Below are 27,850 nucleotides of genomic sequence, written 5' to 3' on the forward strand. Positions count from 1 at the left end.
CGAACTTTAACATCTAGAAAAGACATTTCTGGCCAGAAAAATGATTTTAAAGTTGTTTAAAGGGTGCAACGACCTGGACAGTGGCATGCCAGAGGGGGATCAAGGGCAAAAATGTATCTGAAAAATCTGCCTGTGTGTGCTTGGAAGAGATAGTGTAGGGGGAGAGCTGTTAGTGATTTCAGGGACAGATGATAGTAAGTTTGCTGGCTAGTAATCTGCTTGATACTGCTCTGTATTGGAGGGACAGAAGTCTGCAGGGATTTGAGGGACATTTTAGCTTAGGTAGCTTTGCTGGCTAGTAATCTACTGTTCTCTTTAAACAACTGCCATACGTTGACCTTGTAGGCATTGTTTGCCCAGTTTTTTTGGACGCAGCCACTGAAGCACAGTTGCCAGAAAAAATATGCCATATAAATGCTGAAAATAGTCATTTTTCGCCATTATGTAAAATATATTATGGCTGCTTGAAAAAAGTGACTCCGGTGTTTTTTCTGGAGACGGTAATATTATGGATATTTAGACAGAATGGGAACAAGGTCACACAGCTCGATGGCGGGTTGAAGAAAACAGTGTGCAAATAATGCCTACAAGGCCAACGTATACACTACTACAGCGGTGGATACGGATTACGTAAAATATATGAATGCTGCTTGAAAAAAGTGACTCCGGTGTTTTTTCTGGAGACGGTAATATTATGGATATTTAGACAGAATGGGAACAAGGTCACACAGCTCGATGGCGGGTTGAAGAAAACAGTGTGCAAATAATGCCTACAAGGCCAACGTATACACTACTACAGCGGTGGATACGGATTACGTAAAATATATTATGGCTGCTTGAAAAAAGTGACTCCGGTGTTTTTTCTGGAGACGGTAATATTATGGATATTTAGACAGAATGTGAACAAGGTCACACAGCTCGATGGCGGGTTGAAGAAAACAGTGTGCAAATAATGCCTACAGGGCAAATAATGCCTAAAAGGTCAACTTATACACTACTACAGCGGTAGTAAAATAAAAAAAAGTAAAATAAAAAAAAAATGAATATTAAAAAAAAAAAATTAAAGTTGGTGCTGCTGAACTACTAGGAGCAGCAGATTAGCACACCAGTCCCACTCCCCAACACTGCTAGACTAATAGCACTGGGCTCTTATAGTAGTAGTAGTAGTAGTAGTAGTAAAACAACAAAAAAATAAATAAAAGCAGTCCTTACAAGGACTACTGTTATTGCAGCAGTCAGCAGATGAGATCAGAAGCAGGACAGCTGCCCACTGCAGCTACATACAGAGCACTGCAGTAGAAGGTAGATTACTAGCCAGCAAAGCTACCTAAGCTTAAATGTCCCTCAAACCCCTGCAGACTTCTGTCCCTCCAATAACAGAGCAGTATCAAAACGATTACTAGCCAGCAAACTTTCAACTGTCCCTGAAATCACTAACAGGCAGCAGCTCTCTCCCTACACTATCTCTTCAGCACACACAGGCAGAGTGAAAAAACGCTGCAGGGCTTCGGTTTTTATAGGGAAGGGGAGTGGTCCAGGGGAGAGCTTCCTGATTGGCTGCCATGTACCTGCTGGTCTGGGGTGAGAGGGCAAAAAAAAGCGCCAACAATGGCGAACCCAAAATGGCGAACGTCGCGCGACGTTCGCGAACTTCCGGCGAGCGCGAACACCCGATGTTCGCGCGAACAAGTTCGCCGGCGAACAGTTCGCGACATCTCTATTTATAAGTTACCACAACTGGCTTGTTTGTATTTACTGTTTCTAGATTACTTTGGCATATTCCTTTGACGTATATCACAAGCAAATCTAACGTGGTGCAAAGATTTCTGCTGACCAATAGAACAGGTAACTATGTACCTATAAGGAGGAAATATGTATGTATATTTTTATTTATATAGCCCTACTTATGCACACAGCACTGTATAGAAGAACAATACATTAATAGATCAAACATGGGTCATTACTATAAATACAAATACATACAAAGTGCAGTTGTATTAAAATTTAAGAGTGAAGAACAAATTCACTAACCTCGAAAATTCGCCAGTGATGGCTTCGCTCACATCATAACACTTCGCCAGCCGTAGATTTGCCAGGACAACGCTAATTCACTAAAATCCGAAGTTGAGTCCAGGGCGCCGAACGCTGGCGAAGTAATGCTAGCGTTACTGCGGCAAGCAAAGCAAAGTTGCACTAGTGTTGCCTAATTTGCATACGGCGGGAAGATAAAGTTGAATGGACGTATATGTTGCAGCCAATACAGCCAGCGTTTTTTTGGGACTTAGAAAAATGTTCAACTATTTTTTGAGGAAGTCCTATCTACTCTATTGCACTTCGCCTGGTCTGAGGTGGTGTAGGCAAGTCTGGTGCAAGAGGTAACGTTCAGTAAAATCCGCAGCTTAGTGACTTTGCGTAGTTACGTCCATTCGCCAGAGCGCAAGTTCACCAGGCTTAAGGGAGCAAATTACCGCTAAAGTCTATCTCCTTTGCTAGCGCCTGCGCCCGTTAGTAAATTGGCGAAGTAATGAAATCATGTCACACTGGCGAATTTTCGCCAGCATTAGTCACTTCACCCCTAAGTGAAGTGCCCCTAACTGTCAGGGAAGAAGGCCCCTGTCCACTAGAGCTTACAATCTAAGTGGGTGAGTAATTTAGAGACACTATTAGGAGGTTGTTAATTGCTGTAGGTTACAGTAGGTTCATGTGTTGAGCTAGTGCTCAAAAAGGGAGTCATTGAGTTTATTTCTGAAGAGACAGAGGGAAGAAGGCTTGCTGAGGATGTTCCTTACAGCCAGTGTGTATTGCCAGAAAACTGGATCAGAGTTGCATTTTGTCTCTTTCTCATCATAATCATATGAGCATCAGCAGCTAACCAGGTTCCTCTTTTTCATTATCAAGGCCTTGCATGGATTCTTGTTACCCGGAATAGAGAATACATGAGCCCTATAGTACGGGGGCAGATACATCAAATGGTGAAATTAGCTGTCACTATATTAAAACTCACCCACTCTCTGGGATTTTTAGAAGTGTATTTATCAGTGGGTGAAAGTTAGAGTGCACCATTTTATATACGCTTTTTATAAATAGGCTTCTTAAAATCCCATATCAATGAATAAAAAGTAGGTGAATCTATCTATAGTGAGCTCTAATTTTACAGTTTGTTAAATGTGCCCCCATGACTCTATCTATGTCAGCTTTAACTCTTTTTGTTTTGCTCTGCTGGGTCCTGGAAGCCTTTTAAGCAGATTTGAAACCAGTCTCTAAGAGTACTGTACCATGATGTTTAACAGCACTGCCATGTTACTCAGTGCTTTACAGAGATTGCTTGTCACTCACAATAGTTCTTGCCCCACTGGAGCTTAAAATAACAAAATCTAAACTAAAGAAATATGGCAGAAATGTTGTAAATTATGTTTTGGGCTTCTATACCAGCCTAATGCAACTTCCGTCCCTTTATCAGTAACAGGGGTGATCCTACCCCTCTGCTTCCATGTTGCTAGTGCAGAGAGTTCAATTGAGCTCTCTACACTAGAAGTGGCAAATTTCCAGTTTGAAACTGTGACTCTTTAATTCACCAGAATGTCACCCCTGGTAACTTGTGGGGTCTGGATCATTATTACATATTATAGAGATGCTGAAACTTTAGGCTGGTTCAATATGTTCAGTTTATACATATGACATTTCTAGCCATATTTATTTTTAGGGTTTAGTTCTCCTTTAAAATTAAAAAATTCAAATTGCTTCTAGTCACACAGACGTGCATCCTGAGGTAGGGAAGTAATTGTAAGCTCTACTGGGCAGGGACTGGTGCCAATGGTTGTACACCCTCTTATAAGTAATATGTCAGAGTCAAAACTTTAAAAATAAAGGGTAATGAATTTACAGTTGGCAGTGTTCTCTGTCCGACCAGCTTAAGAACTCGTCAAACTTTTCTTCATATAACATGCACCGGCTTCTATCAAGTAAAAACAGATAATTTTTCCAATTGTCTGTTGTTTGGCATTGCAGATGTCCTAGTCCTGGCTGAAGAGGTGGAATGGATAAAGTTCAATGTGGGGATGAACGGTTACTACATTGTACATTATGAAGGGGAAGGTTGGGATGCATTAATTCAACTCCTGCAGAAGAACCACACGGCTACCAGCAGCAACGACCGAGCCAATCTCATTAATAGTGCTTTCCAACTAGTAAGGTAAATAACACAGAGTTATAGTTATGTAGTAGAACCAACCTATAGGCCATATACATATAGTACTATAAAGGCCTATAAAGTACATTTCCCTGTTGATCTGTACATTTTTGCTGCTCATTAATTGTTCTGTTTTGTACCGATAGGGGCAGTAGATTATACTATTACCCAATATATCTTCTTGCCTTAATAAATGAATTATAGAGACACGGGAAGGCCCATTTATCAAATACCTAATTTATCTTATTATTTTCTCCGACCAAATCTGCACAGGTTTTTTTCCCCTTATTTATCAGTACATTTTCCCGAAAACCACAATATTTTTTGCACGAAACCCAGATCACCCAGATCTTCGGGACTTCTCTTATTGACTTACAGTAAATGCAATCTCGGCAGTTCAGAAGATGCTGGATTTTCAGATTCTGACTTTTTCCATCCTTGGGGTATAATAAATCCCCAAAAATTTGTGCTTGTTTCCCACTATAAATTCAGATTTTATAGTAAAAAAAACATACATTTTTGGCATTCGAAGTTTAATAAATAACCGTTAACAGTTATTTGGTTGTATTAAAGTTTAGGTTGTATTATTGCATTTTATCAATAAAAATATTTCTGATACATTTTATGTACAGTATTTATGTGGTTTTATGTTCCCAGTGACTGCAGAAATAGAACTATATTAACTGTTATATAGTAATACATACTAAAATGTGCACAATATTATGTTTATGTATCATTACCAGCATTGCTCGATTGCCCATTGACAAAGCTCTCAGCCTTTCTTTGTATTTGAAAAACGAAGATAAAATAATGCCAGTATTCCAAGGGATGGATGAGCTGATTCCAATATACAAACTAATGGAAAGGAGAGATATGCAGGAAGTTGAAAATCAAATGAAGGTAATTCAGTTTTAGATTCTTGTGCTAGACTGCATATACATGGGGGTATATTTGTAAGTAGGCTCAATACCAATGTACTTTGTGCTTTAGAAAGAAAAGAGAGGAACACAGGGCAAGCAGAGCATAGCACACACAGACACAGTATGGCACACACACACAGGGAGCATAGGGCAGGCAGAGTATGGCACACACATGGAGTATAGGGCAGGCAGAGTATGGCACACACATGGAGTATAGGGCAGGCAGAGTATGGCACACACAGGGAGTATTGGGCAGGCAGAGTATGGCACACACATGGAGTATAGGGCAGGCAGAGTATGGCACACACATGGAGTATAGGGCAGGTAGAGTATGGCACACATAGGGAGCATAGAAACAATGCAGGGCTTTAGGGGTGTAAACAAGTGTTACAAGTGTGAACAATGCAGGGGGGATTACAGGTGGTGCATGATCTTATTGTCACCATTTATTGGGATTTTTGGGGCCTGTTTGGGCCTTTGTGTACTTGAAATGTCAGGGACTGGTCCTGAACTATAAACATGAATGCAGGGGAAGGAAACGCTCACGGGGTCCCTTTATGTCAGCAGTGACTGTCTCCTCGGTCTGTGCTCTGGCTTTCAGTGTGGTGGTCACATTGGTTTTGCTTTCTGCTTTGGAGTTTCTCTCTTTACAGAAAAAGAGTGCTATCTAGTGAAGAAATGTGGTGATCATGATGCAAAAGAATCCATTTACCATATTGCTTTATTTTCAGAACTATATCCTAAATCTGTTTCGCAAGTTGATCGATGCCCAGTCCTGGACAGATGAGGGCAGTGTTTCAGAGAGAATGCTGCGCAGCTCACTGCTCCTGTTTGCCTGTGTGCGCAAGTACCAGCCGTGTGTGCAGAAAGCAGAGGAGTATTTTAAGAGATGGCAGGAGTCCAATGGAACAATAAGGTATCAATAAATACATAAATTATAAGATATTGTATTGTGCTATCAGGTATATTAGGGCCAGAGGGAAACACTGCGTAACTAATAGTAAGTCCCTGAAACCTTTCCACATAGCCATGCAGCTACATCTACAATGATTCAATGTTTGAATCAATTTGGCGACTTCTATAGAATCAATCATAGAGGATTTTGTACGGGGTTTCCACCTCATTTTACACAGCTTGATAAATAGGCAGCTAAATATTTTACACTGACTGGAAAGACTGGCAGGATACAGTATTTGTGGAATAATGCAGCATTTATTACTGTTATCCCCTCTCTCTAGCCTAGCAGACATGTGGTGGAGTAGTAATAGGCACACAGCACTCCCCTTAGTGCTCTTTTAAGAAACACTTGCATCAGGGGGTCGAGCTGCACTCTGCACCTCTCACTGGGTCAAATATCTGGTGCAAGTGCAGTGGTGGTGGGTGCAAGGCTGATAACTGTACACTGGAGGGGGGACCATGTTTGCCTCGCTCCTCCTAAAGAGTTCACTACCTAATACCAGAAGCACTGCATTCAAGGGGAGAGAGAGCAAGTCTTTTCACTTTATTCCGGACCAGAACCCACATGCACAGACTAAAGGGCAGGTTGCAAAGTGACAGTTTCTGCTTGTTTTTTGCACCCTTTTCAGCCATTCATAAATGAACCCATATTTCTCTGTGAGACTTGTAACATAAAGGTGAGTGAATCCTAAGCAGTGTCCAAGTTAACGTAGGCTTTCTGCTTTCTCTAGCTTGCCGCGGGATGTTGCATTAGCTGTTTATGCTGTGGGTGCTCAGACTAATGAAGGATGGGACTTCCTCTTTGAGAAATACAAGACGACTCTCTCAGGAAGTGAAAAGAACCAGATCCAACTAGCGCTGACCATCACTTCTCTTAAACATAAGTTACAGTGGTAATGGTATTTGTGCTATAATTCCATAATTACAATCTTTTATATATACCTGTGTATACGTGTGCATATATATATATATATATATATATATATATATATATATATATATATATATATATATATATAGTGAATAAAGTACCCCCTCTTGTAAAATATAGGGATATTATAAGTTACCGAGGAGTTTCATGACCATATAAAAGCACGAGGCCGAAGGCCGAGTGTTTTTATACAGGTCATGGAACTCCGAGGTAACTTCTAATATCCTCATATTTTACAACTGGGGGTACTTTATTTATTATAATACACAAATTTTAGTGAGTCATGTGACAGAAATACATCACTACTCACCGTTTATAACTGATGACATCACTACTCACCGTTTATAAGGATATAATTTACAAGATATTCATGGCTTTTGTGTATTATATATATATATATATATATATATATATATATATATATATATATATATATATATATATATATATACAGTCCAATTGGAGGTATGCTTGTGCCAATAGAAACAAATGCCCGGGTACCATCAAAAAATAAACTGTTATACCATCAGTATGAAGATGCACTCAGGGAGTACTGTACAGATTATTATAAACCTAATAGGCTGGTTGTGCCTCCAATAAGGATTAATTATCTCTTAGTTTGGATCACGTACAAGGTACTGCTTTATTTTTAAAAATTTGGATTATATGGATAAAATAGAGTCTATGGGAGAGGGGCTTTCTGTAATTTGGAGTTTTCTAAATAACGGATTTCCAGATAACAGATCCCATACCTGTATGTATATATATATATACGGTCAGCTCTTCATTACCCACTAGACAGCTGGGCAGCAGTTTGGGGCGGAGGGTTTATAATGCACAGCTATTACCCAAATACCTTATCACTATGTCCATTATGCAGGGTAAGGATATAATTTAGAGGATATTCATGGTTCTGATGTATTATAAGGATTATTTCACTAGTAGATCATTTGGCAGTGCCACTCACTGCAGAATGTGTAGCTTCAACATAAATTTGCCCCAGATCCCATGGTTCCCCTATGCCATGTTGTATGTTTACTGGCAGCAGATGGTGCAGCAAGATCAAGAAACATTTAAAAGAAATACACAAATTTGAACAACTATCCCTTTTTGCAGCAGACCAAAATCTCAGCAATAGTCCAAAATGGTATAGTTGGCTCACATTCAAAGAGTCAGACTACTACAAGCAATCATCCTCCTAGAGGTTCACAAAACCCTTTTCCCCCTGTTTTAATTAAAACGCAGCTCCGAGATTATTATCTACAGTTTATTGCTTTATTGATACCTGTGAACAAGTGTTAGCAGTTTTATTGAATCAGCCTCTATTTACAGCTGTTAATATGCCGGCAATATTTGTAAAGAAATATTTCATTATGATTCACATCTCCTACCCTTTCTTTCATTCTGTTCCCCCCCCCCTTTTTTTAAATTTCTTGTGAAAAACTCAATAAAAAAAAAGAAACATTTAAAAAAGCAGCAGCAAAAACAAAAAGAAAGAATGAAAAAAAAATAAAGCAAAGGCAGATTTCCTTATTTGTGATTAGTGTTAAGCTTGGCTGCTTTGAATGAATTTGAAGTACATTTTAAGTAATAATCTTGTTTGTGATTTCAGGCTTATGGAAGAAGGGATGAAAGGGGATCATGTCAGAACACAAGACCTCCCCCATATTGTCCTGTGTGTGAGTAGGAACCCAGTGGGTCATACATTGGCTTGGGAGTTCCTCAAGAACAACTGGGGCAACTTGGTGCAAAAGTAAGAACAATTACTTGCCTTGTATTAGTACCTTGGATATTTACTTACTGGCCTGACACGACTGATTCTGCTTATAGGTTTGAGCTGGGATCTCGTACTATTGGCAGCATGGTTGTTGGAATCACAAAGCAGTATTCAACTAGAGAATGGCTGAAAGAGGTACCATTAGTATCTGAGACATGTTATTGGAAAACAGTGCAAAGCACATTAGAAGATAAATATCCATTTGAAAATGTCCTGTACAATGTAGTTATAAGTTTGGATTGATATAGCACAGTGGTGATATTAATTATATGTAAAAGGCCCCATATCCTAACAGTGTCCAAGAGGAGCGCTAAGGCCACAACTTTCCCCAATGGTAGTTATGGGATGTTATGTGATGTAGTACAGAATTCCGTAGGCCAGGGGCACACAGAGTGGATTCTCTCCTGTCGGCCTGTGTGGAGCTACACTAAGTGGAGATCAGCACGAAAATTCATACTTACATGTTTCCTCTCCTGTCAATGAAGCTACAGGAAAGGAGCGAATATAAGCCTGCTTTCCTCTCTCCTCTCTCTATGTACAAAAGTCAGGTGGAGGAAAGCTGCCAATCCTCTCTTGTATGCCCCTGGCCTTAAATGAGAAGTTAAAAAACCCCGGGCATATGCCCTTAGGCCTTTACTTACACCTCCGTGCAGATTCTGTCCAGCGGAGTGCCATCTTCTTTTCTTTGGTAATCTTTGGGAAGTAAGTGGAGCAATTTTCCAGGCTGGGGGGGGGGGTTCTATGTAGGGTAGGGGTTTCAAACCTGGCCACTCAAAAGACTTTTCATGCATTGCAGTCGGTACTCAACTAAACAGCACGATTTCATGAGGGCACATAGCTCATTTGAGTTGGAAAAAGACAAAAGTCCATTAAGTTCAACCCCTCAAAAAAAACCCCAGTGCAAGCATATTTTATATATATATATATTCACGAGTATCAAATAACCAGCACACCCGTATAAACTTTCACATTTTATTTTGTTATATCATGGTCCAATGTTTCGGTCCTCATTAGGACCTTTCTCTTAAATACCCAAACAGGGCCGGAACTAGGGGTAGGCAGAGTAGGCACGTGCCTAGGGCGCAAAGGTGGAGGGCGCCAGGCACCTACTTACTCCTACCCCTAGTCCGGTCCCTTCTTTGCCGACCGCCCATCTGTGCGAGTACGCAAACGCATGCGTCGATTCGCGCATGCGCAGAAGCGCGCAACTAGCCAGCGCAGCAGCCGGGCAGGCTGCCTAGGGCGCCTGCCCGGCTTGGCCCGGCTCCGTACCCAAATGTGCTTGAGTCGACCATTCAGTGCTCACTATCCGTTTCAATCAATTAAGTAATTAATTAGTGACCATCTTATTCAATGTGTAACAAGTTTAGCCTTCATTTTACAATCATCATAAATATTCATCATAAATAGTATAAAATTGTGTATAAAACAGTGTATTCAACCATATATAAAAAATCTGCGATATATATTTGTGTTTAAGTTATGTGAACATTTATCACTATGTGTACTTGTAAAATTATTTCTATCCACAAGATGTCACCAGTGTACCTGATTCGCTCGTGTTACAGTGTCCATTTTAAAATCCATTTGTTACAAAAAAAGAAAAAAAAAAAAACAAACAAAATTGTAACCATTTCATATCATATATGTATTTCCTTTCACTGTAAAAACCGCAGAAACATTATCGGTGTCTCATATCCGTCTGTTTGGATTGACTTATTGGATACATTGCAAATATATATAAATAAACTATATACATAAACTGTTTAAGTCAGAAAAGAACCAATATTGACCTGTCCATTCAAGCCCTTCGGTGTAACGCAATTTAATTCGTATATTTAAAAGGCTTTGCAGGAGCATTTTTTCTATATCCCCACCTCTTGGACGCATCTGTATTTGCTCGATTGTCACGCACTTAAAGGAGGAAGCATCGTGTTTGGCCTCAGCCCAATGCTTGGCTACCGGCTGTTGGGCTATGTCTTGTTTACGGTCACCCTTACTTTTAGCCCTATCCGGGTCTAATGCTGCCCTGATGTTTGCTCGGTGCATTCCTATTCTTTCTTTTAATTGCCTCACTGTCTTGCCACAATACAGCAGTCCACAGGGGCACTTAATTATATACACCAACATTCATAGTCTGACTGCATACCTTTTTCCTGTGTATGGGTGCGTATAGTTCAACAGTTGTTTCAGCACACCATTCCGAATAACAAACAATAACCTAGGTGCTATCTATATGTGCTTCCATACAAAAAATAGATGCACACCAGGATTTAAAAAGGATTAAAAAATATTAATTTTATTTAATACATTATTAAAATTAGATCAGGTCAACCTATACTAGCTTGCTGTAAAACCAAAAAGTCTTTGATATTATGTCTGTCCAAAAAATCATCCAAGCCCCTTTTAAAGGCATTAACTGAATCAGCCATCACAACATCACCCGGCGTGGCCTCTGGTACGGTGATCCACTTTATGGGTAAAAAGGTCCCCTGCTATTTTTTTTACAATGTCCTCTAATGTACTTGTAAAGAATAATCGTGTTCCAATGCAAGCGTCTTTTCTCCAAAAAACCCCCCCCCCAAACTTTGATAGTGTGTCCTCATGGTTTAAAGGAACAGAAACACCAAAAATGAAAGTATTTTAAAGTAATGAAAATATAACGTCCTTTTGCTCTGCACTGGTAAAACTGGTGTTTTTGCATCAGCAACACTTTTCTAGTTTATATAAACAAGCTGCTGTGTGTGCATGGGGGCAGCCATTCAGAGCTGATAAAGGAGTAAAGGCACAGGATACACAGCAGATAACAGATAAACTCTGTAGTATACAATGGGATTCTTCAAAACTTCTGTTATCTACTGTGTATCCTGTGCTTGAATGACTGCCCCCATGGATACACAGCAGCTTGTTTATATGAACTATAGTAGAGTTTCTGAAGCAAACACATTTTACCAGTGCAGGGCATTTCTGAATGAGTGCATGTCAAAAGGGGGGTATATTTTCCCTTTAAGAGCTCATTAGCCCTTTAACCAAATTGGCTGATCATCATCTGGTACAAAGTTTATTGGCAAAACAAAAAAACGATTTGATTATGAGATTCAGCTTACACGTGGGGGTCACAGTCAGGCTAGATTTCAAGGGACCACAGTCTTCACACTTCCGCCCACTGCCCACATGCCATTAATATCTGATCAGATACCACAAAAGAGATCAGAAAGATATCTAACATAATGTGGCCAACTAAATAGGCTTGATATTTAGAGCAATATGGAAGAAAATAGATGCATCCATTGCTGCAGTGTTGAAATAAAATGTAGCATGGCCTACAGCACATCAAAGGAAAAGGACTAAGGGGTTCTTAGGATATTGGTCTGTTGCAAAAATTGTTTTTTTTATATGGTGAATGCTGAGCGTTATTATGATACAATAGCTCAGGCAATCTAAGCAATAACTGACTTGCTCCAGTTTCAGGTTGAAATGTGCAAAACAAAACTACATTTATCTGCCATCATCAGAACAGCCAATGAAATGTATATTAAAAATAACTAGTACTGGCATTTTAACCTGAAACTGGAGCAAGCCAGTTATTGCTTAGATTGCCTGAGCTATTGTATCATATTAAATGAGCTATTTAGATTTTTATTAAGCAGCTCTCCAGTTTGCAATTTCAGTAATCAACTTGCTAGGGACCAAATTAACCTAGCAACTAACTAATAAAAACTAGCAGATACAATAAATTTGTAGCCTAAAGCTGGCTATAGACGCAAAGATCCGATCGTAGGAATTCTCGGACGATCGGAGTTCCCCATCTCCCGACCTGCCACTAACCATTCCGATCAAATAAAGTAGTAAAAGAACAGATCAGCCGATGTTCTGCCCCTGACAGCAATCGTATGAAAGTTATGTCCGACCAAAGCTAGTGACAGTCTCCCACTGAAAATCGAAAGATCGGCAATACATGCAGAGATATTATCGGCAGCCGACAGAAATCTTTTAACCTGTCCGATCAACCAAACGACAAAACGATCTCGGCAGGACAAAAAATGTCGGGACTTTCCACACACGGTCCTCGATTTGTACGATCAGATCTTTGCATCTATGGCCAGCTTTACAGAGCATTTGTTTTTAGATGGGGTCGGTGACCCCCATTTGAAAGTTGGAAATAGAAGAAAAAGAATTAAAACAAACTATAAATAACTAGTTGAAAAATAGAAAATTATTTGCAGGCAATCCACTGGTTTGCTCCAGTTTCAGGTTGAAATGTGGAAAATAAATCTACATTTATCTGCCATCATCAGAACAGCCAATGAAATGTATATTGAAAATATCTAGTACTGGCGCAGGCTTACTTTTCATTAGCTAGTATAAAAGCACAGGACAGGTAGGGAATGAGCCTGTTTATGTTATGGGCTATTTCCACTAAACTCAGACTGCAGCAATTTCATTTCTACCCCCAATGTTTCTCTCTAACAGTAAACTTTGTCCTTCCTTTAAGGTTACCGGATTCTTCGACTCATTAAAGGAAATGGGGTCCCAGCTGCGCTGCGTTCAACAAGCAAAGGAGACAATTGAGGAGAACATTAGATGGATGGATAAGAACTTTGATCTTGTTAAAGGCTGGTTAGAGAATAACAGCTAGACATTTGTTCCATGTTTCATAGCGACTGACACGGGCCTTACTATACACAGATATTCTTTTGTTTTGGTTTTTAAACAATTTCTATTTCAACTGAATGAAAGGCATCAAAATGCATCATAGTTACTTTTCATTTACTTGAAAAGGAAAAGCCTGGCAGCACCTGTACTTGTACCTTTTAGCTGGAAAACACTCTGGCTGAAAACATTTCCCATTGAAGGATTGAGAGGTGTTTGGGCCAATTCGTGCCATCACATTATTTATTATATGCCAGCATCTGTAGCCATGAATGCAATTTTTGCCTGATTGGGTCACCAAATTTAATAAGTTGATATCATAATTGGTGCATATGTTAATTGATGAGGAAAAGACCTATCTGGATATTCTAGCCAGCTCAATTGATATCCAGTCAGTCCCCTATAGAGTTGCCTATCCGAGCCTCATACACTAGCCAATAAGCTTCTGATTCAGTCTGGAATGGCCAAGTCAGCAGTAATTATGCAAAGGGTTTGTACACCTTTGTGTTAACTTTTAGTAAGATATACTAGAGAGTGTTGTTCAAAGATAATTTGCAATTGGGTTTCAGTTTTATTTGTGTTTTTTGTTATTTAACTTTTTATTCAGCAGCTCTCCAGTTATGTAATTTCAGCAATCCCTTTGCTAGGGACCAAATAACCCTAGCAACCATGCATTGATTTGAATAAGAGACTGGAATATGAATAGGAGAGGCCTGAATAGAAAGATGAGTAATAAAAAGTAGCAAATACAATAAATTTGTAGCCTTACAGAGCATTTGTTTTTAGATGGGACCGGTGACCCCCATTTGAAAGTTGGAAATAGAAGAAAAATGCAAATAATTTAAAGTAAACCTTTAAAATATACAAATGTAAAATTGATGAGGGGGCTATTCTAAGAAATCTTGCAATGTACATTCATTATTTATTTTGTTTTTATTCCAAGATATTATGGGATACATGTACTGTTAATATTAATGCATTTTGTTACAACAGCACCACCTGCTGGTCAGATTCCAAACAGTCTGACCGCCAAGTAATCAAGATATATTAATATTCCAAGATATGCTGGTCAGTTTCTGTTCTAAGAAATCTTGCAATGTACATGCATTATTTATTTTTCTTTAATTCCAAGATATTAATCTTCAAGGAAGTTGTCAGGAGAAAGAAAGAGGCTGCTCTGATGTTCTTCTGCTTAAGAAAAAAATAGAAACCTTTCTCAAATCTTCTCAAAGCAGAAGAACATCAGAGCAGCCTCTTTCTTTCTCCTGACAACTTCCTTGAAGATTAATATCTTGGAATTAAAGAAAAATAAATAATGCATGTACATTGCAAGATTTCTTAGATCAGAAACTGACCAGCATATCTTGGAATATTAATATATCTTGATTACTTGGCGGTCAGACTGTTTGGAATCTGACCAGCAGGTGGTGCTGTTGTAACAAAATGCATTAATATTAACAGTACATGTATCCCATAATATCTTGGAATAAAAACAAAATAAATAATGAATGTACATTGCAAGATTTCTTAGAATAGCCCCCTCATCAATTTTACATTTGTATATTTTAAAGGTTTACTTATCCTTTAAGGGCAAAATCATTTATGTATCCTGCAGGACTGTACTGAAGTCTCTACCATAGGATCCAGCTGCCATAAGAAGGTGGAGGTTGTTACCCTAAATAAAATTCCCATCTAAAAATTATTTTAACCCTAGGTACAATTCAAAGGGTCTGGTCACTCCCAACTTTAGTCTTGATTGAAGTAATTAGAATGGCTGCCGCTGATTAGGAAATACTCAGCTAATGAAGGGATAGAGTGAGCATGGCAACAAATAAATCCCCAGCCCCAGTGTAGAAAGATGTCAGCATAGTCCTGTACATTTGGCTGAATGTTGGAGGAACTAATGGCTCTAGAGAATAATCTAAAGTATTATGTTGGGGGATGGGAAACTATGTGTAAATGCTGGACATTCTTAGGGTTTTTTAATTTTACTGATCCATGTGTGAATTTTTATTTTGGAATTGCCAATTAAACAGGTAATAGGACTGTGTGATTTTGTGTTAATCCTAAAGCAACTGTTCAGTGTAAAAATAAAAACTGGGTAAATAGTTAGGCTGTGCAAAATAAAAAATGTTTCTAATGTAGTTATTTATCCAAAAATGTAATGTATAAAGGCTGGAGTGACTGGATGTGTAACATAATAGCCACAACACTACTTCCTGCTTTTCAGCTCTATAACTCTGAGTCAGTCAGAGACTTGAAGGGGGGCCACATGGGACATAACTGTTGCTTTTGAATCTGATCTGAATGCGGAGGATCAGTTGCAAACTCACTGAACAGTTATGTCCCATTCCCCCCCCCTCTTCAATTTGCTGACTAACTCAGAGTTAGAGAGCTGAAAAGCAGGAAGTAGTGTTTTGGCTATTATGTTAGACAACCAGTCACTCCAGCCTTTATACATTACATTTTTGCCTAACTAGCCATTAGAATTTTTTTATTTTGCACAACCTAGTTTTTATTTTCACACTTAACTGAACTACGTAAGGAGGAGGAGAAAAGATACTCAGAGATATCACAGGGAGTCACTGCTTTGTTTATAGCTACTCACTGGAGCTGACGGACACCCTTACTGAAGGTGTTACATTGCACATGTGCAGTAGCCTATAAAACTGTAAAATAAAACACAAAGACCTGATTGTTTGCTTATTTATGAAAAAACCTGTATTTAAAAAACTTGAATCAGTGTTTCCAGGGAAAACTCGAATGGATTGAGTTATTGGCGAATTGATAGTGTTTTCGAGTGCAAACCACCAAAAAAAAACCCTGAAAATCACAACGGCAAAAAAACATCTTCAAATGGTTCAAGAGACCTCTGCCATTGACTTGTACATGACCTCGACAGGTTTCAGCTGGAGTCATTTCAAATCCGGCCTTTTAGCAGCTTCAGCACATCATAAAAATTCAGGTTTTTTTTGGGGGAAAACGTAACCTTTGATAAATAACTTAAATAATCAAAATCTGCTGGTTTTGCTTCCAATAGTATTAATTATATCTTCATTTGGATCAAGTACAAGGTACTGTTTTATTATTACAGAGAAAAGGGAATGTTTATAAAATCTGGATTATTTGGATGAACTGGAATCTATGGGAGGTGACCTTCCTGTAATTTGGAGCTTTCTGGATAGCTGGTTTCCAGATAACAGATCCCATATCTGTATAGCATATACGTTAAGTCACCCATCTCAAAAAGTCTCATTTAAAGTTACAGTAACAACAAAAAATAAAAGCATTTTAGAGTAATTAAAATATAATGTACTGTTGCCCTGCATTGGTATGTGTTTGCTTTGGAAACACCAATATAGTTTAGCCTAAATAGCTGCCCCCGTGGTTCCATGGCAGCCTATTTAGGCTAAACAAGGAGAAAAGGCTCAGGATACTTAGCAGATAACAGATAAGCTCTGTACTGTAATAGAATGCAATGGTATTCTGCAGCTGTTATCTGCTATGTAACCTGTGCTTTGAATGGTTGCCCCCATGGCTACACAGTACCTTGTTTATATAAGTCAGGGATCCCCAGAAGTAAAAGGAGTTGGGGAGCAACACAAGCATGAAAAATATTCTTGGGGTACCAACTAAGTGCTGTGATTGGCCATTTGGTAGCCCCTATGTGGATTGTCAACTTACACTAAGGCTCGGTTTGGCAGTGCACCTGGTTTTTATACAACCAAAACTTGCCTCCAAGCCTGGAATTCAAAAATAAGCTCCTGCTTTGAGGCCACTGGGAGCAACATCCAAGGGGTTGGAGAGCAACATGTTACTCACGAGCTACTGGTTGGGGATCACTGATATAAGTTATAGGTCCAGGCACTTGGATAGATTAGAAGAGGTTTATTGCAAAATTAGGGTATCATCGCCTTATGCGTTTCAGGAAACATTTCCTTATTCAGGCAATGCCTATGATTAAGGGAATGTTTCCCGAAACGCGCAAGGCGATGTTGTTATCCTAATTTTCCAATAAATCTCCTCTAATCTATCCGGAGTGCCACCTAATTGGACCTGTATCACAGCTGGTGGCGGAGCACACGGAGCTGACTGGAGGGACATCACGTGGTGGGGTGACTCTTGAGTGGTCACATCTTCATTGACTTTCCTATAGAAGTTATAGTTGTGTTTCTGAAGGTGCAGGGAAAAGTACATTATATTTTAATTACTTTAAAGCACTTTAATTTTTTGGTGTTACTGTTCCTTTAATATGACAACATCCATGTGGCTTAAAAAATATTGGGGAGGCAGGAGTTCCCTTAATACAGAAGTCGCACTAACCTGAGCAATGAGGACAGTAATCATGTGGTGAAAAGCTGACTTGACCCCCCAGTAAAGTAAGAAAAGTCAGTGAGCTGATGTGGAGAAGACATTTGCTTGTAGTTTTGCAGAGAAGACAGGAGAACAAGCCATTTACTTTATCATCTTTATTTTCCATAGTGTTCCACAGTTCATAGCAACAGAGCCCATTGTATCGCTTGATGCTTCACACAGTAGTGTCGACTAAATCTTTCCTTCTTTGCAGTGTTATGTATAAGCCAAGGGTGGGCAACATGCAGCACTTCACACCCTTCAGCTTCACTGACAACTTGCTGCTCTCATTTAACCCTATATGTGCTGTCTCACCTACAGAGCTGACATTCAAGCACCAGCCCCATAATTCTCTTTATAGGTTATACTGTGTCCCATCGGAATAATGTTTGGCGATGGCTGCACCCGCACTCAAAAGGGTTTATTTACACTAGGGATGCACAAAATCCAGGATTCGGTTTGGGATTCGGCCAGGATCTTGCCTTTTTCAGCAGGATTCGGCCGAATCCTTTTGACTGGCCGAACCGAATCCTAATTTGCATATTAGGTAGGGAAATCACGTGACTTTTCATCACAAAAGAAAGATTTTTTTTTTTCCACTTTTTGCTTTCCTGCCCCTTATTTGCAAATGCAAATTAGGATTCCGGTTCGGTATTCAGCCGAATCTTTCACCAAGGATTCGGCCGAATCCCAAATAGTGGATTTGGTGCATCCCTAATTGCTACCAATATTATTTACTGTGCAGGTAACAGTCGCAAGGTTTGCGCCGGGTCTAGTTAAGTACAGCCACCAATCAGCAGCTAGCATTGATTATTCACCTGAAAGCAAACGTTTGGTTGCCATAAGGAACAAGACCCGGTGCAAACTCTGACATGCCCCTGTTTATCTGTAGGAAGACTATGGACAGAACCATGTGCTTATTAATGGTACTGTACTTGCAGCCAGGAAGGTGTATGTGAGCCCAACAAGAATAAGGGGGATACGGGCAGTGAGGGTAATAAACTGATTATTACAAGGCACGGACCATGTAAACATTTCATATAGAGCCAACATACTGCAGCCACTCATATTGTCACTCATACAGAACAGAAACATGCAGCTCTCCCACTAGCACTAGCAAACCTGCAGGACAACTCAAAGCAGAAGTATAGGCACCCTTGCCTTATATTTAAAGAGGAAGTTGCCTAAAATGTAACTTTTAATACGTACAGAAATAAATCTAAGAATCTATCCCCCATATGTAATAAAAGGCACTAAGTTTGCCCAGGAGCAATAACCTATAGCAACCAATATGTTTGCTTTTAATCAGGTTTTCCTGCTGATTGGTTGTTATGGGTTACTGCCCCGTGGCAAACTTAGTGCCATTTATTACATAACCCGCTTTGTGTTTGTATTTAACCTCTTTTTCTCTCTCCAACTTAAACATATAAAGTGGTTCTCTGTTGCTGGGGTCAGTGACTTTCTCAAGTGCCAAGCAGAGTAACACGGAGGCTAGAATTTGTATTTCTGATCGTACTAATATGTCAAGCCGATGACTCTAGCAACAGCACAGCAACCGGACACAAATCAACAGTCAATATAAAGGTAACTTTGTTAACATCCTACTGAGAATTCATTTTAACTTCAATTGCCCCTCGAACCCCTGCCATGTAACCTTTTTATCTGCAAAACATTAATACGAGGGAAAGTGGTCCTATTTTACACCAAAGTAGAATACAATAATTAACACTGACACCCCAGAGTGTAGTAAGAATAACACAGTTCTTAGTTGCCCTTGAAGCTCAGAACTGCAGTATTTATACTAGAGGAAGACTGTGCAAAGGATGCAGGCTTTATTCTGCCACAGACAGGACTAATTCAGTGATATACATCTTATTACAAATATAAAAGCGATCCCTCTTTTTGAAGAAATAAAGAAAACCAAAAATAGAGTTTGATGCGTAAAAAGCACTTCCAAAAGTCTGTCGGGTGCCAATCCAGGGCGGAGCCAGCACCCACTGCATCTACAGACTGCGCCAGCTTTCTTCTTCCCAAGCACAGAAACAGAAAACTGTACTTTGGCCTAGGAGGGAAAAGAAAAGCAGTGTTGGGAATTGCTTAGGAGATAAAAAAAAAACTTGTTACTAGTTTTGCCACCCGAAAGGCAATTATCCCCGCTATAGTCACCATCTCCCCCTACTATACCTGCTATCCCACAGCCACACTCCCTTCCCAGAGACTATTATCCACTGTTACTATAGGCACCATCTCTCCCTACTATACCTGCTATCCCACAGTCACACTCCCTTCCAGAGACTATTATCCCACTGTTACTATAGGCACCATCTCTCCCTACTATACCTGCTATCCCACAGCCACAGTCCCTTCCCAGAGACTATTATCCCACTGTTACTATAGGCACCATCTCTCCCTACTATACCTGCTATCCCACAGTCACACTCCCTTCCCAGAGACTATTATCCTACTGTTACTATAGGCACCATCTCTCCCTACTATACCTGCTATCCCACAGCCACACTCCCTTCCCAGAGACTATTATCCACTGTTACTATAGGCACCATCTCTCCCTACTATACCTGCTATCCCACAGTCACACTCCCTTCCAGAGACTATTATCCCACTGTTACTATAGGCACCATCTCTCCCTACTATACCTGCTATCCCACAGCCACAGTCCCTTCCCAGAGACTATTATCCCACTGTTACTATAGGCACCATCTCTCCCTACTATACCTGCTATCCCACAGTCACACTCCCTTCCCAGAGACTATTATCCTACTGTTACTATAGGCACCATCTCTCCCTACTATACCTGCTATCCCACAGTCCCTTCCTAGAGACTATTATCCCACTGCTACTATAGGCACCATCTCTCCCTACTATACCTGCTATCCCACAGTCACACTCCCTTCCCAGAGACTATTATCCTACTGTTACTATAGGCACCATCTCTCCCTACTATACCTGCTATCCCACAGTCACACTCCCTCCCCAGAGACTATTATCCCACTGTTACTATAGGCACCATCTCTCCCTACTATACCTGCTATCCCACAGTCCCTTCCTAGAGACTATTATCCCACTGCTACTATAGGCACCATCTCTCCCTACTATACCGGTTATCTGCTACCTGTATTTTGCATACTTACTATGGGTCTAGCTTTTACCAGCCTTTGGCACACTTGGTTTTGTTGCATTTTCCTGCTGTTACAAACAAAAAAAATGCGTTAAAGTCTTTCTTTATCATCAGTGTGTATTAAAGTTAAATCAGAAATAAACAATGGAAAAGTTCAGTAAAATAATCTATTTAATACCTCCTTGAATGCTGGAGATACCTGGTAAAATCAAGCCCATGTATTCAACAACCTTTATAACAATTAGACCACCAGAGGGCACTGTTATTACAGTCTTTGGATTAGATTTGCCAGTCTGAGCAATCATGGCTGCTCCTGCTAATATACATCGTAAGAACATGCAGTGGCACACACTAACTGCAGAATCAGGCAGGGCAATCTACCTAGATGGACTGTGCCTTACATATCACATTATGCAATTAAGTTCTCAAGAACTAAGTTCTTAAGACTAGGAAACTGCTAGTTCAGTCCCTGCCTTTTTTTTGTAAATATTCTCAAATATTGGTGCTACATTTAATGCCCTAATAAATGTTTGGGGGGGGGGTCTTAAATTGCCCAGCAACAGGCACAGGAGTGTAAACATGTGCCAGTCAACCAGGACCATTATGCTTAAACAGCCCCAGATATAAAAACAGAAACCAGTTGTAGTGTTAAAACTAAAATAACAGCAGACCGACATTTCGGCTGAGTCCTCAACATTTCTGAAAGTGTTTATCTATATATATATATATATATATATATATATATATATATATATATATATATATATATATATATATATATATATATATATATATATATATATATATATATATATATATTCCTCAACATTTCTGAAAGTGTTTATCTATATATATATATATATATATATATATATATTTATATAGTTACCTTTGCAGCATCAGGTGCCTTTCCTGAAGTCTGTGACACTGGAGCACTAGCAGATTGTTTCTCGGTCTTGTCCTACACAGACATTACAATACAGAGTTACACATAGTGTGCAGGAATTCCCTGGATAGCAAACATACTGTGCAACTCAGAATCAACGGTCATTAAAAATATATATAACAACGAGAATAAATTTGTCATGTTTTTATAAAGCATCAGATGGGAAATGGCATTCCTGTACTTCAAAGCTTTCTGGGCATACATTCTGTGGCTCCAAGTCCCTTAGTGCCAGTGACAGGGTTAAAGGAAATATACTAAATACATTAGAAAGAACAATAATATCACTTCTGGTTATTTGTAGCAGTCACAGAGTTATGGCTCACAACAACAGCACATGAGTTATATAGAAGCAGTGAGATGTAGTTCAATACCGTTGAAGGGTGCTTTGGTTTTTCAGTAGATTTTGTGTCACATGATGCAAATCCACTCGAAAGAGCATCTATTGCTGCATCGTCACTTAAAGGCTTCTGAAAGACAAATATGAGATGTCACATGCATCTGTCAGATCCGGGTGAAGTTGTTTTGTCCCTTGAAGGAACAGTAACACAGTAAAGTAGTTTTGCCCTGCACTGGTATAACTGGTGTGTTTGCTTCAGAAACACTACTATAGTTCATATAAACAAGCTACTGTGGAGCAATGGTGGAAATTGAAATAAAGTCTATATGGCACAGGTTAAATAGTGGATAACAGATAACACCATTATGTTCTACGGAGCTTATCTGCTGAGCCTTTTCTCCTTTGAATGGCTGCCCCCATTGCTACACAGCAGCGTATTTATATAAACACAGCAGTTTTACCAGTGCAGGGCAACACTGCATTATATTTTTATTACTTTAAAACTTTAATTTTTTTACGTTACTGTTCTTTTAAACAAGGAAATGCAGTATTGACCAATGCATAAAACCAGAATTATGCCGTAGAGGAGACATTTAGCATTGTAGGCAATATTGAATAATATATGGTGATGGTTTCGCTTTAGGGCTAAAAGTCAATATCTTCAGTAAAGGCCTCTTTATTGGAGCCTCCTATAGTTCTGCTATGGTCCCTGTCCATGGTTTAGTTGAGGGGTGGGTGTGTCCTAACAGGCCGTGGCAGAAGCTCATTAGGAGGGTGGTAGCCAATCACTGCCCTGCAGTCAAACAAGCAAAGACAGGATTCAGTTCCCCATCAGATCAGCCTAGCTGCTGATTGGTTCCTATTTCACAGTGGGAAAGGAGGCAGCATGAAGTGGAACATGGGCAGGACTAGTAGAGTTTTTATAAAAAAATCAATAAATCAACCTAAAACACTACTTTTTTAAGCACATTCCTTCTATATGCCATAATGCACTGGCACATTCTTGATTTCCACACAATATGTCGCTTTTAATAACAGTACTGGATTCAGTAGTGAATTGTCATCAGCTGGGCAGGCTGCTACTGTGCTGGTCAAAAGCAGGGGGTTATGCAATTAGTGGCCAGCGGCTCTCTATGACCCCCTATGTGACCCAGTCATTGGCCTGAGGGCTGACCAGTTCTGGCCAAAAAAATTGGGCAGATGAGCCAAATCTGGCCAATAACTGTGCAGCTATTGTGTGGGTTTGAGCTCCTGAGCATTCTTCTTGAACTCTCATACCAGGACACATGCAAGTAAATGCAACTTATTGTTCTATATATAATTGTTTACCTTGGGTTTCTCCTCCTCTTTCACTGGTGGTTTTGCAGCCTGACCCTGTGAGAAGCAGCATATGAAACAATTAGCTGATCATATTAACACCACTGTCAAAACCTGTCACTTTTTCTTACACAATATTGTCAAAATCCATCCCTTTCTTTCACCTGATACATCCAAGACGCTCATGCATGCTCTCATCCTATCCCGACTAGATTACTGTAACCTTCTACTAACTGGCCTCCCTAACTCCCATCTCTCGCCTCTACAGTCTGTATTAAACACTGCTGCCAGAATTATCCTCCTCTCATCCAAAAGGGTACAGGCCCCTCCGCTGCTGAAGTCCTTATCATGGCTTCCTATAAAACAAAGAATATCTTATAAACTCCTCCTCATAACCTTCAAAGCCCTTCATCCCTCTGCACCTAACTACATCTCATCTCTTGTTTCTCTATATGTTCCTGCCCGAAACCTCCGCTCCTCTCAGAGCAACCGCTTGGTTGTACCCCCCACTACTACTGCTGTTTCCCGTATCAAACCCTTCTCTCTTGCGACTCCTTATATTTGGAATGCCATTCCTGAATCTCTCTGGAGAGAATCCTCCTCTTTTTTTTTTTTTAACTTTTTGACAGTCAAATGTTACATATTTTGTGTTGAAGCTGCAAAGTTACAATCTTCTTGTTTTCTAAAATGTAACAGCTTGTTTTATTCCAGACTGTGATATATAAAGTTAAATTAAATAAAATAAGATGGAATAAAAGAGAAAGAAAAGAGGAAAGTAGAGGGGGGAGGGGGAAGGGTAGGACTCTCGCCAATCTGAAATGGCATTCCTCACAAGGTATAACGTTTATAGATAATTATCCTAACTGTCATTCTCGAATAATAGCCAGAAAGTAGTCCCATATATTATGTACTTCAGGTTACAGATCTTGTAAAATTAGAAGGGATTTGGGTCTCACACCAGGATAGCCAGGGGGTCCAAATTGCGGTATAGTTGTCCATTTTGTGGTGCATAATTGCAGTAAGTTTTTCCATCAAAGACACCCACCATATCCTCCTTTTAACCTCCAGTTTTGTAGGAATGCCTTCCTTCCATTTGTGTGCTCTAGTGCATCTGGTTGCCAGGCAAACTTGTAAGTATGCTTCCAAGTGTTGTCAAACTATTTATGTCAAAGAAGTCATTGTCTAGCCACAAGCAGAAAGACTTCAGATCTTGGCCTGGAGGAAAGGCTAGTTTATGAAATAGTGGGGTACATGGAGATGGATTTGAGCAGATTACATCTTTATATTTGAGTTTCATCTTATCCCAGAGACTAATGGCCAGTTTCGGTATTGGATTCAAGAGTGATGAGGAAGGTCTAGCTTCTCGTGCAGACCATAAAAAAGTTCTAGGAGATAATAGTGTTAACAATTGGGCTTCTAAGGAAACCCATCTAACAGTATCTGGTGGGCAATGGCTCTTAACCATTTGAGACAGCTGGGCCACTTTCCAGTAATGATGGAGATTGGGAAAATTAAGTCCCCCCTGTGGAATAGATTGCATAAGCATCTTTTTGGCTACCCTAGGATGTTTGTTATTCCAGAAAAATTTTAACATTTAATTTTGTAACTTATCTATAACTACGGTATTTATTGGTATAGGGAGCTTGCGAAATAGGTACAGAATCCTGGGTAATATTACCATTTTTATAGAATGTAACCTTCCTAACCATGAGATCGGTTTTTTATGCCAGGAGTAAAGTGTTGAGATGAGTTGTTTACGCATCGGGAGGTAATTCTGTGGGTATAGATCTGCTAATTTTGGAGTTAAAAGCATCCCTAAGTATTTTAACATTTTTACTTTCAGAAGTTTAGTTACTACAATTTCTGAGAGGGTTTAGTTAAGGATATAGCTAGAGCTAGAGACATACAATTTTATGTCAATATTCCTGTGCCAATAATTAGGTTCCCTATTGCGAACCAGGTGTGTTTCTGTGAGAATTAGATTTGTGCCCCTGTTACTAATAAATTACGGCATGTCATTCGCTGTTTGACCGGCGTGTTTAAGCCTTTGCAATTTAGAGTAGCTATTTTAAAGTCCGGTAATGTGGGTGCGGAATATCGGTGGTAGATGTCAGGTTCTGATAAGCTTGTATTATGGCTGGCGCCTCCAAATGGCCTATTGGGGTGGGAGAGGGGTGAGAAGAAGAGTTAGGGTCCAGAGACAGTGTGGAAGGAGAAGAAAAGAAAAAAAGGGCAAGAATTATAGATGAAAAGTGAAGTTTAAGAGAATCGAAATATAGCTTTAAATTAAAACAATACTGGTAAGTAAATAAGTACAAATCAAATTAAGAAACACTTTTAAGACCAACTTGGTGACTCCCCAGACCAAAAAGTTCTTTGAGTGGTGAGTCAGTAAACGCTAGTGCCCCTGAAAAATCCATCAAAAGATGTTTATTGGGGGGAGATGGTGTCTCGGAGTCTGTCCCGAGTGACTAGGGTATTCCACTTGCTCCCAGCGTGGGGAGAGTATCTAGATACCGAAAGTATATTGTATTAAGCAAGGCATCATTAGAAAATTACCTTGAGGTACATATTCTAAGTGAGTTTAACATTTATGGTGGGAAAAGTCATTCCAAAAAAATAGTGGATTTCCCTGAGTATCATTAAGTAAAGCTTATCTCACAATTCTTCTTGTGTAGCATCCTCATTCTCAAGTGGGCAGGGGAGGTTTAGTCAGCTCTCTGCCGTGGTTTAGGAGGCTTCAGACAGTTAGGTCTTGGAGGGGTTGGTAAGTCGCTTGGAAGGTGTAGGGCTCGTAGAAGTTTTTCTTCTGATGATAGGAGTGCGTCCCTGGTGAGGCACCTGAAGCGAGTACGGATGTCCCCAACGATACACAATCTTGTGCTGGCAGAGCAGTTCTGTGAGAGGTTTAAATTCTCTGCATCTAGCTAGAGTCGCAGGGGCCATGTCTGGGAACAGGCCCTTCCACCTCCAGTTCCCCCGATGGTCTCACTGCTGTCATTATATCCATTTTAGTTTTATTATAGTGCATACGGACTATGACATCTCTCGGTTTCTCTTCAGGCCCTGGCTTGGGCCGCTCTATGAGTTCTGTTCATTTCCAGCCTCTCCGGTGATGTGTCCGGCAAAAGTTCTTGGAACATGTCAGAAGGAGAGTAGTGAGGTCAGTCACCGTTTCAGGAATTCCTCGTATGCGAATGTTATTTCTACTGGAGCGGTTTTCGCCATCCTCCATATTGGATGTGCTCAAGCCGAGAATGAATGACGGTTATGTCACGGTCAAATTGGTGGATGTAGTCTGTAATGCCGTCCACGTGTTGCTCCAAGTCGTCCACACGTGAGCCGAGAGCGGCAATTTCAGCCACCAAGTCTTTTGTAGTTTTGGTGTGCTCTGCTTTTACCATTTTTTCTATGTGAACACAAGCTGCAAGTCTTGTTTTGTAATAGCATCGGTTTCCTCTCCTTCCGTTTGTTCCCCGGACTGGGCGCCATCTTGATCTTTGACAGTGCTGGAAAAGGAGGCGTAAGTTGCTTGCTGTCAATTTCTTCACTTTAGGAGCCATAGTTTTCGGCACCTCTTGCCCTCAGCACCTTGTGTGAGCACTTGGATGGCAATTTGTTCCGGTATTGCAGATTTTAATCCGAAAATCTGCCAGTGCTGTGAGGAGCTAGTTTAGAACACCTCCGTCTTGTCTCACGGTTAGCTCCGCCCAACCTCTTTCAATGGTTTTAAAACGAAACTCAAAGACTACCTCTGGGAGCACCTGGATAACACCTGAACTGGGAACTGGCACTTATTTGACAGTGTAAAAAACTGTAAACTACAGCACTTTAATACCCCTCTGAATTGTGTCTGTATTTTACCCTCCCATTTAGACTGTAAGCCCTACGGGGTAGGGTCCTCCAGCCTTTTGTCTCTTTGACACTAAGCACGTCATCTGTATTGTAATTATATTTTATATTTACGTGAATAGTATTTCTAGTAATGCACTTATCATTACTTTTTATTTCATGACCCCTTATTTGTTACTACTAATTTTATTGTTTTGTTGTACAGTGCTTTTCCTTCAAGGAGCACTATACAAATAAAAATATACATACATACATACATACATACATACATGAGCACATACACAAACCAAGGGAAACTGGAGCAGCAGCAGGAGGCATTTTATTGACTACAGTTAATGGTGTCAGCTGTGTGGCAGGGAATGAGATCTTGTTACACAGGGAATAAGATCTTGTTACACCAGCCTTACCTTATCATCTTTACCATCCAGCAGCTTTCTGTATTCCGGTGGGATTGTGTCATCTCTGTCCCCCAGTCTGTCTAT

The 27,850-nt window shown here is 39.9% G+C and overlaps 2 protein-coding genes across 4 annotated transcripts in view; one reads left to right on the plus strand and one right to left on the minus strand.

Moving 5' to 3' along the window:
- Positions 1-13,788, plus strand: part of erap1.L (endoplasmic reticulum aminopeptidase 1 L homeolog) — a 45,826-nt gene extending 32,038 nt beyond the window's left edge. For all 3 annotated transcript variants that reach the window (XM_018264533.2, XM_018264529.2, XM_018264539.2), the window contains exons 12-19: positions 1,766-1,845; positions 4,009-4,192; positions 4,933-5,089; positions 5,841-6,025; positions 6,798-6,959; positions 8,610-8,750; positions 8,828-8,909; positions 13,270-13,788. In XM_018264533.2, coding sequence (XP_018120022.1) covers positions 1,766-1,845; positions 4,009-4,192; positions 4,933-5,089; positions 5,841-6,025; positions 6,798-6,959; positions 8,610-8,750; positions 8,828-8,909; positions 13,270-13,413 — 1,135 coding nt within the window. In that variant the 3' untranslated portion in view covers positions 13,414-13,788. The remainder of the gene's footprint in view (positions 1-1,765; positions 1,846-4,008; positions 4,193-4,932; positions 5,090-5,840; positions 6,026-6,797; positions 6,960-8,609; positions 8,751-8,827; positions 8,910-13,269) is intronic.
- The window catches only part of cast.L (calpastatin L homeolog), a gene marked incomplete at its 5' end in the record, with an annotated part of 167,356 nt that overhangs the window by 123,253 nt on the left and 16,253 nt on the right, over positions 1-27,850 (minus strand).

This window comes from Xenopus laevis, chromosome 1L (assembly GCF_017654675.1).
Source record: "Xenopus laevis strain J_2021 chromosome 1L, Xenopus_laevis_v10.1, whole genome shotgun sequence".
Classification (NCBI taxonomy): domain Eukaryota; kingdom Metazoa; phylum Chordata; class Amphibia; order Anura; family Pipidae; genus Xenopus; species Xenopus laevis.